This window comes from Schistocerca gregaria, chromosome 4 (assembly GCF_023897955.1).
Source record: "Schistocerca gregaria isolate iqSchGreg1 chromosome 4, iqSchGreg1.2, whole genome shotgun sequence".
NCBI classification, from domain to species: Eukaryota; Metazoa; Arthropoda; class Insecta; order Orthoptera; family Acrididae; genus Schistocerca; species Schistocerca gregaria.
The window spans coordinates 751,995,416-752,012,409 of NC_064923.1; the positions used below are offsets into that span (position 1 = coordinate 751,995,416).

Here is a 16,994-nt window from a genome sequence, read left to right on the forward strand (position 1 = left end):
CACAGTGTCAGCTGTCTGATTAGCGGCCTCTGATGTGTAGTACACACCTGGTCCATTTAGGGGACACTACAGTTCTTAACCCTATTGCACAAGTACTGGAATTCGCAGCCTATCTTGTCACAAAACCTTCAAAGTCTTTGGTTCAGTTTTTCCACTCGATTCAGAACCGAAGGGCGGCAATCATTTCTGGAGACAAAGCTGCAAATTGTGAGCTTCGTTGAAACTCCACGCGTAAGGCTGTTCCCAACCTTCTCTGCCAGTCGTTGGAATAACCCAAGTGTGACCTCAGAGCCTAGATGACAATTATCATTTGTTTAAATGTGCACCAGTCATAATTTGGTTGCTCCCTATTTCCTCAATGGCTGCTGAAATAGCCTCTTCAGCGTGTTGAATGAGGCCTGTCCCTTGCTGCCACTTCCCTGAAGGGTACCATCATTCGCCCTATGTTTGAACTGCCGATCATTAATAGATCCCTGCCCTTTTGCGATTGCTTCCTCCTGACACTGTACAAAACAGGTTTCCCCAAAACAGATTAAATGAGTCCCACTAGTTCAGTTTTAGTCAAAGACAGAACCTCAAACTTGTTGGTTAGGGGGATCGATAGAACACAAAGTCCTCCTTGGTCCCTGTCCACCGTGTATATAATGCCTAGCTCTACCATTGAAACATCACTTGCAGTCAAGTGGACGAGTAAAGACAAGTCCCATATTTTCTACTCAGGACACAGGATCCATAGGAATAGATAGTATATGAGGAACCTCTGGTGCCGATATCAGAGATACACGACTCTCGGGAGCTCTTCGAACACGACGACTTGCAGCAGCTACCAATTGTTTGACAGTAGTCAGAATGACTTCCAGCTGCTTAAGAATGTCAACCAATTCGCCTCATGTTTGAGAACAGCATTCACAGTGAGGCTGCATTTTAGGTTTTGCGACATGTTACAGGGCAGTGATCGACTTATAAATTAAGCCCACCAATTATCTTTTTGTCTGTTAAGCTAAGAAGTTGCTAGTTCCCTACAAGAATTGAAGTGAATGCAGAAAACAAGATTTCTATTAAGGCATCAGAAAAACCTGGGGTAAAAATTACTACTTTACTAAAACTTTGAGTTTTATTACAGTTGTTAGCAAACTCAGAAACAGAGTTAATTTATGATAAATGTGACTATAGGCCTGCTACTCTTTAATGGAAAACTAGATTAAACACAGTATGTTGGTTAGAACAGCTGCTACAGTTGCTAAATCACAAACATCAATTTACTACAAATTAGATTATTCACAGGACAATGATAGCTTCCAAAACCTCTAAAAACTGCACATTTATTTGCGTTGATATAAAATGAAATTCAAGAGCGATCTGCTACAAAATAAGCTTCATATCCAAAACACTTGTACCAGTAACTTACGAAAATATAGGTTTGTAAAGCATCCGAAAATTCTCAAAAATAACCTACTTCTCATGTAATTATACAACGAAATTGGAGGATTGTTTTGAATGAGGATAGGCCAACAAAATTTTAAATGAGCACAAATAGGTTTAAGCCTATAATTGACAATAACAGTACGAGTTTATTGCAGCAATCGTGAATGTTCAAAATTTCACAATACAAAATATGTGAATCTAGAATTTCAAATATGCACAGATCTTGTACATGTGATCTCACAAAGGAAAATTTCAATGTCTGATTTTATATATAAATAAACATGTGAATTGCACAGATTTTTCACTTATCTGTTTCTGTGCCAACATCTACACTGGCTTGCTGAAGACCAACATTGCAGCCTGAGTTTATCTACATCAAAATTGCTAAAAAGTGCAGCATTAACAAAGCACCACCCCCCCCCCCCCTCGGCCCCCTGTCTAAGCTTAAGCTCCCAACTGAACCTAGCCGCCCTACCCTCACCACCTCATCCCTGTATGCTCCCACAAGCAGCACTTTACAGTCCCCAACCCTAACCTGCTACCCCTTTCCCTGCCCCTCCCCGCCCCAGCCGCCTCCTCACTCCTGCCACCCAGATTGCATCCCCCATCATGCATAGCTGCTCACAGTCTGGTCTCAGCAACCAGAGACAGATTGGTCATGTGTGTGCAAGTTGTTTGTGCCCGTGTCCAGAAGAAGGCCTGTTGGGCGAAAGCTTCCTTGCTTAGCTATCTTTCGGTTATGCCTGCCTGTGACTCAACATCTACACCTGAAAAAGAAAGCCCCATAAACTTTACTCTGGGGTATAGCACAAAAAGGGGACTCTTGTTGCAACTGGACCACCTTGTAAGGATTTGCTGACCCCAAATTAGCACATTGTGGGTGTCCACATTTCCTTTTAAGTGCAATGTCAATCCATCACTTAAGGGAACATGATCCAGAAAATCTTCATCATCATGTAGCAATATTTCATTTTCAAAGTTTCTAATGGAAGAGACAGGAAATAGTGCATGCCCATGTGCACAGGTATATAAACAAACTGCTTGAGTCGCTCTTTCGTTTGACGTATTATTTGTAACTGTACATTTAATGTAATAAATGTTACAAAACCTTAAAACCTTTATATTTATTTTGAAACATATGGTATAATAATGTAAATGTTCCACATATTAACCCTTTGACCGATCTGTTTGAATTCCTTGAATTCACAACGGTTTGGGGCCCAGTGTGGGGAAATTTCACTTGTGATGGGCATGTCAAATTTTGGAATTCACTGCTGAATAGACTATATTTTCACATTACAGAGGATTTTGGAAAAATATAGAAAAACATAAAAAACTGGGTTAGTTTTGATAGATTTGAATATCTGTTATTTAAAATATTACAAGAAATATATAATGATAATAAATACATGTCAGAAAAGAAATCGGTAATATACTTTCACAGAAAATTAGGACAAGCAAAATCATGTTACAAAGCTGTCCCATGTCAGTAGTGCTATTCAAAGCATATATTCATATTAGTCTCACAAATGTAGAGATTGTAGATAGCACATATTTGCACCACGTATGATTTGCTGATGACTAAGTCTTCAAGAAGAGCGGTATGTGGATTATACAGGGTTATTCTAAACGACGGACCCATTTTCAAAACTTCATATTTATTGAATAGTGTCATATGAGTGTAGGGGACAAAATAATAGCAACTGATTAATAATTGCCACTTGAATAATTAAAAAGAAAATTGATTGGAAGGAATAACTGAAAGAAATTGGAAGGTAATTTATAAATCTGTACACATACCCTGGGTGAATTTTAATCGGTACTAATATTAACAGACCTTCAATGGCAATACATTTAAGATCAGTATTCAGATTTTGAACTTAATCTCAATTCGAATACAATAAATTTTTTTGATACATAGCTACTTACATCCATGAATCTGCACAGTTTTAGAAAGCATTGATCACGCGAAACTCAGCTCACATGATAACCTGCAAGCTATGGATGAAGGGCAACAGGCAGATTTTTTTTCCAATAATTTCCGGGTATGCAGCCGGATCCCGTCGACATTTTGCCACTGTGGCAGAATGTCGACGGGATCCGGCTGCATACCCGGAAATTATTGGTAGAACAAATACGCCAGGAAAATTTCAGAAGTCACAACAGGCAGATTCCGTATTTCTAGATTTCCAGAATGCACTTGACACAGTGTCCCATCACAAGCTTTTAACAAAGGTATGAGCATGTGGAATAAGTTCATAGATATGTGTCTCGAAAAGTTCTTAAATAATAGAAGACAGTATGTTGCTTAACAGCGAGTGTTCATCAGAGACAAGGGTATCATCAGCAGTGCCCCAGGGAAGAGTGGTAGGACCACTGTTCTCTATATACATAAATGATTTGGCGGACAGGGTGGGCAGCAATCCACAGTTGTTTGCTGATGATGCAGTGGTGCACAGTGAGGTGTCGAAGTTGAGTGACTGTAGGAAGATACAAGACAACTCTGACAAAATTTCCAGTTGGTGTGATGAATGGCAGCTAATCCTAAATGTGGAAAAATAAAGTTAGCACTGATGAGAAGGAAAAAAAAAACCACCTTAATATTTGGATAAAGCATTACAAATGTACTGCTTGACACAGTCATGTCGTTTGAATATCTGGGTGTAATGGTCGTTTGAATATCTGGGTGTGATGTTGCAAAGTGATATGAAACGTAACAAGCACGTGAGGACTGTGCTAGGGAAGGCAAATTGTCAACTTCGGTTTATTGGGAGAATTTTGGAAAAGTGTGGTTGACCCATAAAGGGGACCATTTACAGGACACTAGTACACATACAACAGGATACTAGTACAACCTATTCTTCAGTATTGCTCAACTGTTTGTTATCCATAAGAGGTTGGATTGAAGGGGAACATTGAAGCAATTCAGAGGTGAGCTGAGATTTGTTACTCATAGGTTCAAACAACACGATCCCTGGAGGGATGGCAATGTTCTTTTTGAGGAACACTATTTACAAAATTTAGAGAACCGGCATTTGAAGCTGACTGCAGAACAATTCTGTAGTCTCCAACACATTGTGTAAGGGCCACAAAGGTAAGATTTGAGAACTTAGGGCTCATACAGAGCCATATAGACAGTCTTTTTTTATCTTGTTCTATTTTTGAGTGGACCAGGAAAGGAAATTACTAGCAGCGGTATGGTGTACCCTCTGCAACACACCAGAATGTAGATTGTGGAATATTAATTTAGAAGTAGATACTTTGAACAGTTATCAGAAAAATGATGAAGCAGCATTTTCAGGGGTGAAAATGCTTTCCCAAAATAGGAAAAGTCAGCAGAAGAGCCTGTCACTAGCCTTCTCCACTCACACAAAAGGAACTCTAGTAGCTTTTGTGTCAGTGAAGAAACAGTCAAGTATTAGTGTTTAAGCATGGGGATAGTAATTTCTTTCAGCATTGCTGTTTATCCTCCTGCACTGACAGTAATGTGCTATCACCACTCCCTAATATGTTCACATGTCAATGTTATTGAAATTTTTTTTTAAAGTTTCAAAAAGATAGAGTGAAGAAGCTGGTACCCCACTTGTCAGAGTCTTTTAATAAAGGGGAGGATATTCACCTTTTTTGAGCTCTGAAACGAGCATTTTTCCACTGGTACACTGTTATTCCTTGACAGTATTATGAGCTTAAATATGTGTCACCAAAAATCTCTTATCTAATACATAACAAATCCTCCATTGCACAATTTTAAAAAACTGGATGAAGGATGGTCAGACATATACAAACTGAAGTAAACAAAGTTATGAGTTCAAATGGCTCTGAGCACTATGGGACTCAACTGCTGTGGTCATTAGTCCCCTAGAACTTAGAACTACTTAAACCTAACTAACCTAAGGACATCACACACATCCATGCCCGAGGCAGGATTCGAACCTGCGACCGTAGCAGTCGCACGGTTCCGGACTGCGCGCCTAGAACCCAGTTATGAGTTAAGAATTATAAAAAGACATTACTGCTGGATTACAAAGTATCATCTCTCTACTTGATGCTTTCTCCTTTAAAATGGGGTTAATTTTATTTGGCCTCTGATGAAATATGAGACACATCCAACTCTTTGAAAATGGAATTAAGTAACAGGCTATAAGTAAAACATACATTATCCTTACCGAATAGGATCTCACAATGTTCTTTGTGGAAAAGCAAACTTGTTATGGCAACACTGGAAGGGCATTTGAGCCTGTGAGTGTAAAAAAGTGCACCATTTTGTGGATGTAGCAGATGAATGATACATCTAGTACCTCCTGCAGCCACAATGCTAATTTTCCCACTCCCTGAGCATTCAGGTGCAATCCAAGACCATGAGACAGTATAAAAAATTTCCCTGTAATAGAAACATTTTATTAAAACTAAAATTAAAAATCATATATGCAACTGCAATACTATGACCTTTCTTAAACAAGTATCTACTATGATAAATTAACTAGTTATTCAAGCAGCCATCTTTTCTTAATCATAAATTAGAATATATGCAGTTTTAGCTAACATCCTTTACCTATTAATTTGTGATCACTCTCTATTAATATCATAAAATCAAATTCAAATTTTTACATGCCAGTATTACTTCTAATTACTAATTTATGAGAGCTATTTGTAATTACACAGTTTGCTTTCCTGTTAACCGTACTTCACTTAATTTAGTAACTGGGAAATCAACACTACTCTAGTCAGAAAATCATGTAATTAGGTATACGTGCAACACAACCAGTAGACTGAACACATCTTTACTCCACATAAGCAGTAACAACTTGAACATAGTATTTAAATAACATCCAACAAGAACCAATTGTGTACATAGAGAGAATTGAGGCCACCTTCAATAGATTTGAGCCCATGGCGCTCTCTCTCTCTCTCTCTCTCTTTCTCATGGATTCTTGAGTTGTCCATGCTGTCCCCGTCTGCTGGACTCTGGCTAAGGCGGCATGCTAAAATGGAAGCATACAGTCTGAAATGCTTCAGGCACACATGCATTCTGTAACCACTTTCCCGTGTCAAATCAAAGAGCAACACCGGCCATGGAAGGGCTGTTTAACCTCAGGCATCGGCTGGTGACGGTGCTCGTGGTGCTGATGATACTGGTATCAGGAGTTGCTCAGGAATGCGTGACAGAACCCCTGATAATGGTCTCGGAAGCAATAGAGGAACTGCTGGTTTGGCCACTGAGGAAAGATACCTTTGCCTGGGCAGGAGTGGAGAACCAGGAACAGCAGGTAACGTGATACCGATGTAGACTGGCTCGGTGATGGTGTGACATCAGGTGGTGCCCAGCCGTCCGTGCGAAGGCAAAGCTTAGATCATGGTGCCTCAAGCAGAGGCTGTTCTCTGTGTGAAAATCATCACAGAGATACCGCCCCTGGCATCTGGTGCTGACAGCTGCAATCTATTTAGGACAACAGCGTGCCCAGATAACCACACCCGGCCGGAAGAAGCACAGCATCTGCCTGAACTGACATCCAGATGGAGGACACAGGAGTGTAGCAGTGTCCTCAGCTGGTACCCCTGGGGTGGCTCTGCCAGCCTCCTCTTGCTGAACGGCATAAAACAGTACGAGGAGAGAAACTGATCTAAGGCAACTTCAGATGAAGAGTTGGGAACACATTTTCTCATCTGAGTTTTGAATGTCTGCACTAGGCATTCTGTCTCACAATTAGGTTGTCGATAGAATGGTGGGACGAAGATGTGATGGATACCGGGAGAATCGCAAAGTGCCACAACTCTTGCAATGAATATTGTGGAACATAATCTGACACATGTAGGTAAAAGATGACCACCAAGACAAACAAATGCGACGAAAGTGTGACAGAGTTAAAAATGGAGGGAGGGTGGCGACCCGAGAGAGAAGGCTGAATGCCCACCGTTAGATGGTATGATAAAAAATCTCCCTCACAAATAAAATGTAAAACTAAATCAACTGTTGAGGCATTGTCACCCAACACCGAAGGTAGTACACTGGAAAGGTTAAAAGTCGGCCACAGAGCGGCTAAAAGTGGGCAGTCCAGCAAGATGTGGACAACAGTCATATGTGAGGCACAGTGACACTGAGGTGGTTCCTCGCGATGGAGGAGGTAGCCATGTGTTAGCCACATATGGTCAATGCGGAGCCAGCAGAGAACCACAGAGTCCCTGTGTGAGGCCTGCAAGGAGGTCTTGCGCACATTCGCAGTCTCCTTAAGGGCACACAGTTCATTGTGCATAGTGAGATTACACTATTCCATCTCCCAAAGCTGAAAAACCTTGTGGTGTTATAATGATTGCAGCTCACTTACAGGGGTGTGAATCTCCAAAAGTGGTTTCCTTGTAGCCTGATTGGCCAGCCTGTTGGGAAGTTCATTTTCTGGGATTCCAACGTGGCCTAGGATCCACACAAAAACCACGGTACGACTGGACCATTCCAGGGAACAGATGAACTCCTGGATGGTCGCTACCAACATATGGTGGGGGTAGCCCTGGTTGATAGCTTGTAGGCTGCTCAAGGAGGCAGAACAGAGAAGAAGCGACTCACCAGGGAATGAGCGGATGCGCTCAAGAGCACAAGAAATGGCTGCCAGCTCTTCAGTGAAAACACTGCAGCCATCTGGCAAGGAGTGCTGTTCAATATGTCCTCCATGAACATACACAAAGCCAATGTGACCATTAGCCATCAAGCTGTCAATGTAAGCCACTTCATGGTCCCAGTACATGTCATGAATCGAGAGGAAGTGACAGCGGAGAGCTGGGGGTGTTAACTGAGTCCTTAGGACCATGCAAAAGATTCTAGAGAGAAGCTTCAGTGTAGGTGTACATAAAGGGACCTCGAGTGTAGGTGGTAAAGGCAAGGACTCCAGTTCAGACAGAGGAGATCGGACGTGAATCTTAAGCCCTGACATGGGCCTCCACTGCAGGAGATAAAATGCCATGGATGTGAAAAGGAGATGGTAATTTGGATGCACAGGAGAACTATGACTGTGTGCAACGTAAATGGAGAACAGTTGTGCACGCCTAACCTTCAATGGAGGGATTCCGGCCTCCACCACAATACTGGTCACCAGACTCATCCTAAAAGCTCCTGTTGCCAGTAAACGCCACAGTGGTGCACTGGATCAAGCTAACTCAACACTGAGGGTGTCACCGAACCACAAACCAGACTCCCATAGTTAAGGCAGGATTGAACAAGGGCTCTGTAGAGCTGCAGCAGCTTAGAGCGATCTGCACCCCAGCTGGTGTTTCTCAGGCAGTGGAAGGCATTGAGGTGCAGCCAGCACTTCCATTTCAGCTGACAAAGATGAGGAAACCACGTCAATTGTGCGTCGAAAACCAGTCCTAAGAATCGATACGTCTCCACTACAGTGAGTGGATCATCATTAAGGTAAAGCTCCGGTTCCGGATGAACAGTACGATGCCAACAGAAGTGCATGACATACAATTTCGTGGCTGAAAGCTGGAAGCTCTGAGCTAGAGCCCATGACTGCGCCTTGTGGACTGCTCCCTGTAGGCGCCGCTTGGCAACACCAGTACTGGAGGAGCAGTATGAAATCCATAAGTCGTCTGCATACAGAAAAGGTGAGCCCGATGGCCCGACAGCTGCTGCCAGACTGTTAATGGCCACTAAAAATAGAGATACATTAAATACAGAGCCCTGGATATGGGGGGGGGGGGGGGGGGGGGGGTGAGACATGGGAGGCACCAACTTGGACACAGAAAGTACAGAGCGATAGGAAATTTCGTATAAAAATCAGGAGTGGGCCCTGGAGATCCCACTCATAAAATATGGCAAGGATATGATGTTGCCAGTATGTGTCTTAAGCCTCTCACAAATCAAAAAAGACGGCAACCAGGCGTTGGCGTCTGGAAAAGGCTGTTCAGATAGCAGACTCGAGGGAAATAAGATTATCAGTGGTAGAGTGACTCTGGCAGAAACTGCCCTGGAGTGAAGCCAGTAGGCCACATGACTCCAGGCCCAACACAACCACCGACTTACCGTACGTTCTAACAGTTTACAAAGAATGTTGGCGAGTCTGATGGGCCGACAGCTATCCACATCAAGCGGGTTTTTACCATGTTTGAGCATCAGAATGATGGTGCTCTGCCACCATTGTGATGAAAAGATGCCATCGCACCAGATCCGGTTGAAGATGATGAGATGTCGCTTGTAGTCGGATGAGAGATGTTTGATTATCTGACTGTGGATTCGATCTGGCCCAGGGGCTGTGTCAGGGCAATGTGCAAGGTCACCGAGGACCTCCCACTCTGTATACGGAACATTATAGGGTTCACTGTGTCGTTCAGTGAATGAGAGGGCTTTCCTTTTCATCTGCCGTTTGAGGGTGCGAAATGCTGGGGATAATTCTCCGATGAGGAGGCTCGAGCATAGTGCTCAGCAAAATGCTCGGCAATTGCATTTGTGGTGGTAGATAAACACGTCATTTTAGTTAATCCCAGTAACATAGGTCGGGGTCTGGTACCCACAAACACATCTGGTCTTCGGCCAGACTTGGGAAGGTGATGTATTGCACCCAATGGTCGAGGCGTACCTCTCCTAACACTCCTGTTTCCATATTTTTATAAGCTGGTGAACGTGGACACAAAGCCATTTAAAAGCTATTAAGTGGTCTAGGGAAGGGTACTGCTTATGTCGCTGTAGAGCTCGCCGACAATCTTTAATGGCCTCAGCGATTCCTGGCGACCACCAAGATACTGACTTTTACCAGGGGCATCCTAAAGAACAAGGGATCATGTTTTCTGCTGCAGAAATGATCGTTCTAGTGACCTGCTCAACTACCACATTGATGGTACCATGTTGTGGACATTCAATGGTAACAGCAGAGGTGAAAGCTTCCCAGTCTGCCTTGTTTAAAGCCCATCTTGGTAGACATCCAGGGCAATGGTGCTGGGGGACTGACAGGAAGATAAGAAAGTGGTCAATGCCACACAAGTCATTGTGGGCTCTCGAGTGGACAGATGGGAGAAGTCCTGGGCTGCAGAAGGATAAATCAATGGCCGAATAAGTGCCATCAGCCACACTGAAATGGGAGGGGGCCCCAGTATTTAACAGGCAGAGGTCGAGGTGAGACAGGGAAGTTTCAACATCTCTACCTCGGCCCAGTAAGCACAGGGCCACCCCACTAGGGGTTATAGGCATTAAAACCTCCCAAAGTTGGAAAAATTCAGGGAGTTGACAAAGCAGTGCAGCCAATGCATTCAGGGGTACTGCACAATCTGGTGGAAGATATACATTGCAGACAGCTATTTCCTATGTTGTCCTTATCCAGACAGCCACAGCTTACGAGGGGTTTGAAGGGGCACAGGTTCACTTCATATTGAGTTCAGGACATAGATAGAAACTGCACCTGACACACTATTATAGTTGCTACAGTTCTTTTAATATCCCCTATAGCCACGAAGGGCAGCGGTCCGCATTACCGGGAACCAGGTTTCCTGGAGAGCAATGCAGAAAGTAGGTGTAAAGCTTAACAGCTGCCGTAACTGAGCCAGGTGATGGACAAAACTGCAGCAATTCCACTAGAGGATGGTGTTATCGTGAGGCTGGGAAGGCATGAAGCATGCAAGGAGGCACGTTACGCCTCAGGGTCACCTGTTGCCACCGATTTGGTATTAGTATCCATTCTTATTGTGGATGAGGCATCAGTGAGAGCCAGGTCCTCAGGGGACACTGAGATCTCCATTTTATCCACAGTTGTTTTTATTTTTATTTATTTTTTATAATTTGTGTGTGTGTGTGTGTGTGTGTGTGTGTGTGTGTGTGTGTTAGGGTGCAAAGCATCTACAGTCGTAAGTTCCCAGTATAGAACCATAGAATGCTAGGACAGTGAGGATAAAAAACCGTTGCGCGGTCCAATGCAGAAAGGAAAGGGGGGGGGGGGCAAAAAATCTTAAACATCAAGACTTTACAGAAGAGTATATAGAAGACGTCGACAAGACACCGGAGTCACCAGATAGAAATCAAATCTGTCATATTACTGCTTTTTAAAAAACTAAAAACGCGAGCCACAGCTCGCACGTCAACCACTAAAATGTCCAACAAAGCGGGCGGCAGACCGACCCTGAAGCGTAAGTGGCTAAAATACGGGCAGAGGACTAGGAAATGTCTGACTGTTAATGGCTGGCAACAGAAAGGACAGCTGGGTGCAGGGTCGCTCACTCAACAAGTGGTGATGACTAAAGCAGCAGTGCCCTATTCGCAACCGAGCAAACATTACTTCCTCACAGTGAGACAACCAGGAGGAAGTCGACCAGGCTGTGGGGGAGGGGGGGGGGGGGGTTAAATTCTCCGAGTTTGTTCCCATGAAGGGAGCACCAATGGTCATGCCGAAGTGATGTGATACTCTGATAGAGGTAAGTACAAATATCTTGCAAGGAAACAGAGTAACAGGCGGGCTGACCGAAATGGACTGCAGCCTTGGCTACAGCATCAGCAGCGTCATTCCCAGGCGCACCAACATGCCCAGGAACCCACGTGAACAACACTTGGGCTCCCCATCTGGGAACAAATGGAGGCAGTCAGAGCAGATCACACAGCGAGTGAGCCAGTGCCTCCGGACGTAGTGAACAGCCTGATAGAGGGCAAAAAGCTCTGCTGTAAAAATTGTACACTGGTCAAAAAGCCAGTATTAAAACTTATCAGCTCCGACGACAAAAGCACAGCGAACACCGTGGGCACACTTGGAATCAGCAAGTTGTCAGCGAAGTTCGAGAAATTTGCAGCGAAAGATCAGCTCGAGAGTCGAATCCTTCGGGAACGAGCAGAGGTCAAAACAAACACACACCTGTGCCTGAAGCCAAGGTGGTGAAGGACTCTCCCCCATTCGGAAAGTGGTAGGAAGTGTGAACTGCAGCTGCTGAAGCAGATGACGAAAGCAGATGCCGGGAGGCCATAGAGAAGAAATGTACATCTCGTACTGGTGGTCAAGAACGAACGTCTTCAAAAAAAAAAAAAAAAAAAAAAAAAAAAAAATAGGCCAAAGGTTGGGTGGCCTGGCATGGAAGAAAGCCGACACACGTACCTACTGAGTAGGATGTCGCGCAGGTATGAGAGTAGTAGTTCACCGGCTTCTGCGTAGAGACTCTCAACTGGGCTACTACGGAAGGCACCAGTGGCGAGACGGATCCCCAAATGGTGTATTGTATTTAGACGGTGTAAGGTAGACGGCTGTGAAGAGGAGGAGACAATGCATCCATAATCCAACTTTGAGCAGACAAGAGATCGATAGAGGCGGAGGACAGTCCAGTCAGCTCCCCAAGAGGTACCACGCAATACACGAAGTACACTGAGGGACCGCGTGCAGCGTGCAGCCAGGTAGGACACTTGGGGAGATCAACAGAGTTTCCTATCTAACGTAAGCCCTAAGAACTTCATTGTAAGCACAAACGGGAGAGCATTTTGGCCCAGTTGCAAAGACGGTGGAAGAAACACCTTCTACCGCCAGAAGTTGACGCAAACGGATTTGGTAGCAGAAAAGCAAAAACCATTTGTAACAGTCCACGAACAGAGACGGTCCAGACAACGCTGAAGACAGCGTTGCAGGAGACACGTCTGCTGGGAGCTGCAATAAATAGCAAAGTCGTCAACGAAAAGAGAGCCTGAAATGCCAGCTGTAAGGCAGTCCATAATTGGGTTGATGGCTATGGCGAAGAGGATGACACTCAGTACGGAGCCCTGAGGCACGCTTTTCTCCTGTGAAAAGGTGTGGGATAAGAAGGAACCCATACGTGCTCGGAAAACTCAGTCTGTTAAAAATTCCCAGATGAAAGTGGGAAGACGACTGGAAAGGCCCCATGTGTGCATAATACGAAGAATGTGTGTCCGCCAACAAGTATAATACGCTTTCTCCAAATAAAAAAAACAACAAAAAAAAGACAGCCACTGTTTGTTGCTTCTGCAGAAAATTATTAATGATGAACGTCGACAGGGTGACGAGATGATCAACTGCTGAGCAGCACTTTCGGAAGCCACACTGAACATTAGTGAGAAGATGGTATGACTCCAGCCACAACACCAATCGACCATTGATCATGCGTTCCATCACCTTACAAACGCTGCTGGTAAGGGAAATTGGACGATAGCTTGAAGGAAGAGATTTATCTTTACCAGGCTTAAGTAGGGGAACAATAGTAGCTTCACACCAAAGTGTGAGAAATACACCGTCAGTCCAAATGCAGTTGTAGGTATCGAGAAGAAAGCGTTTCCCTGCAGGAGGAAGATTCTGCAGCATGAGGACGTGGATTGAATCGGGGCCAGGAGCAGAAGACCTGGATGAGGAGAGAGCATGCTCGAGCTCCCTCATAGGAAAAGGACTATTGTAGCATTCTTGATTCAAAGAGAGAAAGGAGATTGCACGAGGCTCCTCCGCCTGTTTCCGAGGAAGGGAGGCAGGATGGTAGTGGGTGGAGCTTGAATCCTCTGCAAAGTACCGGCTTAAAGCATTGGAAACATCGACAGGGTCGACTATGACGTTTCCTGCCACAGTCAGACCAGGAATCAGGGAGTGGGCGGTAGTCCCGGAAAGCTGGCGCTGGCCTCCACAAACAAGAGAGGACGAAGTAAATCTGTTGAACAAGCTGGTGAAGGAAACCCAGGATGCTTTCTTGCTTTCCTTAACAGTGCGAGAGACGTCGTGTAGCGGATGCAGTTCATGAATGTAGGATGACAGTGAAAGACACGAAGTGCACGTATTCAGGCACGAATTGCACTTCCGCACTCCACAGTCCACCAAGGGACCAGGACCCGATGGGGAAAAGTAGTAGTACGAGGGATAGAGGATTCGGCAGCCAAGAGAATAACGTCCACAAGGTTCTCGACCTGATCATCACAGCTGGAAAACGGCCGTTCGTCGAAGACTGCCGAGGAGGAATATAGCCTCCCAGCCAGCAAGACAGCAGTGGGCCACTGTGCCGGGGTATGATTGTACAGGCGAAGCACACAAGGGAAGTGGTCACTCGAGTAAGTATCAGAAAGAGCACACCACTGGAGACGTTGAGTGAGCTGGGAAAAGCAGATTGAGAGGTCTAAGTGGGAATACGTGTGCGTGGAATCACAGAGACACGTGGCTTCGCTGGTGTTAAAGCACACAAGATTAAGATGATTAAGAAGATCCGCCAAAAGAGAACCTCTTGGGCAGGTGACAGGCAAGCCCCAAAGAGGATGATGGGCACTGGTGTCACCGAGGAGCAGAAAGGGTGGAGGAAGCTGAGCAAGAAGCTGCATCAGGTCCGCCCTAGTGGCAACAGAAGATGAAGGGATATAAATGGTGCAGAGGGAAAAGGTAAATTCGAGAAGGAAAACATGGGTAGTAACTGCTTGCAGGTGGGTGTGCAAGGGGCTAGGACGATAAACATCTCGTAGAAGAAGCATGACCCCACAACGAGCAGCAATCCCAGTCGTAAGGGGAAGGTCTATCCATGGTAAAGAGCAAAATTGCCTGCGATTGCAGGAGCAGCTGGAGGTCCGCCCTGTTAGACCGAAGGTCACGGATATTCCATAGTAAAAGGGCCATAAAATTTAGGAACACTGGAGAATGAAGAAGAAACACTCACCTCGACAGCCACTTAGGGCGGGCCGTCAATGGAGGATGGCCACTAGAATCTAGAGGTGGAGGATCTCTGTCCATCAACTCAGCAGGATCAATGGAGCTTCCCTGGTGTTGGTCAGTTGAAAGGGACCAATGAGTTGAACAGGTCCAACAAGTCGGAGAGGGAGGAGACTGTTTGCCTTCGGATGTTTGTTTTGGCTTTAGGTGAATGGCAGAAGAGCCAGACGGCTGCGAACTCTAGGTACGCAAGAAATCTTCCCGGGCATAATCCTTTTTGAATTGACGGGTCACTGGCTGCGTTGCAACCGTCTTCACCGCTGAGGGCGAAGAATGGGTAGCAGAATCTACAGTCCGGGAAGCCGGAGTGTCAGACTGAACTGTAAGTCACAAGTTTGCGTAGCCATCTTTTTTGTGGGACAGGGAGAGGCTAACACGTTGATGGAGCTTGCAGACAAAGGGACATTCGGTTTATGGCTCGCCAACGGTTTCTGGGCAGCAGGAAAAGGTACCTTCTGCCTCACCCTTGTCTCCCAAACAGCCCGCTCGCCTTGATAGATGGGACAATAATGAGAAGCAACAGCATGTTCTCCATGACAATTAACGCAGCGGGGGAGGATGTGGACAGGCACCCTCGTGTGCATCCCTAGGGGCGGGGGGTTATCCGCGGCAGAATTGATAGGGAGTGGTGGTGTTGGGGCCACTGGAGGCTCCTTTTTCTTAGCAGACTTTTTCGTATGCTTGCCCTCTCGCTTCTCGTTAGGGGCTTGCTGGGAGGACTTCTGTACCTATACCTGAAGCTTCAAGTACAGAGGAAGACCGTGAAGCTCTCTGTCCAGCAGCTTTTGGCTCCTTCAGCCACTAGCAAGTGTCTGCTGTGACATTAGTGGAGACATTGGGAGAGAGGGTCCGAAGGGACCTCTTCCACACGAGAGGAGCTGGAGGAGGCTGTTGCTTCTCCGACTGGGGGAAGGCGACCAATGTCCCTGCATTTGGGGGGGGGAAGGGGGGGGAGGGGGAGGGGGGGGAGGGGGGGGGGGAGTGGGTGGGCGGCCTTGCTCCCGAAGTAGGTACTTTGGGAGCAATGGAAGGAGATTTTCCCCCTACCACCCAGGGGGCAGATGTATTTCGGAGGGCCCACTGTTCACGGCACAGAGTGTGGTACGACAGGTACTTGTGATGGCGATGGAAATGTAGCTCCAGCTTATGTGGACGTCAACCGAACAGGGTGTAATCTTTCACATTTACGTTTAGACTCTTGGTAAGTCAATCAGTGAAGGGTAATGTATGCCATGATTTTCTGCTCCTTTTGGAGTCCTGTGCAGTCAAGTGAGCACGGGAAGTGCTGCTCTCCATAGTTGACAAGTGGGAGGAAGCGCACAGGGAGTATCTGGATGCAGTAGGCGTCTGCAGTCTTGACATGTGGCATTGGAAGTCATGTGCCCGAATTTCCAGCACTTAACAGTGGTAAACCATCACCTTGACCTTTTCAGGCAATGAATCACCCTCAAAGGCCAAAGAGTCCCCCCCACCATTCTGCTACAGACTAAATACCGAGGCGAATATAGCTCTCTTCTTTCTGTAGCCCTACATTCCTCCCATGGTATAGCAGGGACAGAAACAATTTAGGATCATATTGGTCAGCATTGTACTCTGTCTTGCCCTTCTTAGAGACTGCTGGCACTGTACAGTCACCAGCAAGAGATGCCTTAGTTCACTTCATTGCAGGTCATCTGGCCTGATACCACCCACTACAATCAGGGGCTCTCCCCACAGGCGCCACCCAGCCACAGCAAAGGCCACCTGGCATGATGGCTGTTGCTGGAATCCTGATGCCCCAGGAAGACAGGCATCTATTCCTTGGCATATGTGGGGAGTTTACAGCTCAGGCATCAGCAGTGCTATCCCTGTGTTGTCAGGGGGCTACCACCAAATGGGTACATGACGGCCCCACCACAACGGACGGGCTACCATGCTGGATATTGGGCA

At 45.7% G+C, this 16,994-nt stretch overlaps 1 protein-coding gene across 1 annotated transcript in view; it reads right to left on the minus strand.

Moving 5' to 3' along the window:
- Window positions 1-16,994, minus strand: part of LOC126267589 (leucine-rich repeat and WD repeat-containing protein 1-like) — a 125,820-nt gene that overhangs the window by 73,733 nt on the left and 35,093 nt on the right. Inside the window, exon 3 of the mRNA XM_049972890.1 lies at window positions 5,592-5,806. Within this exon, the coding sequence (XP_049828847.1) occupies window positions 5,592-5,806 (215 nt within the window). The remainder of the gene's footprint in view (window positions 1-5,591; window positions 5,807-16,994) is intronic.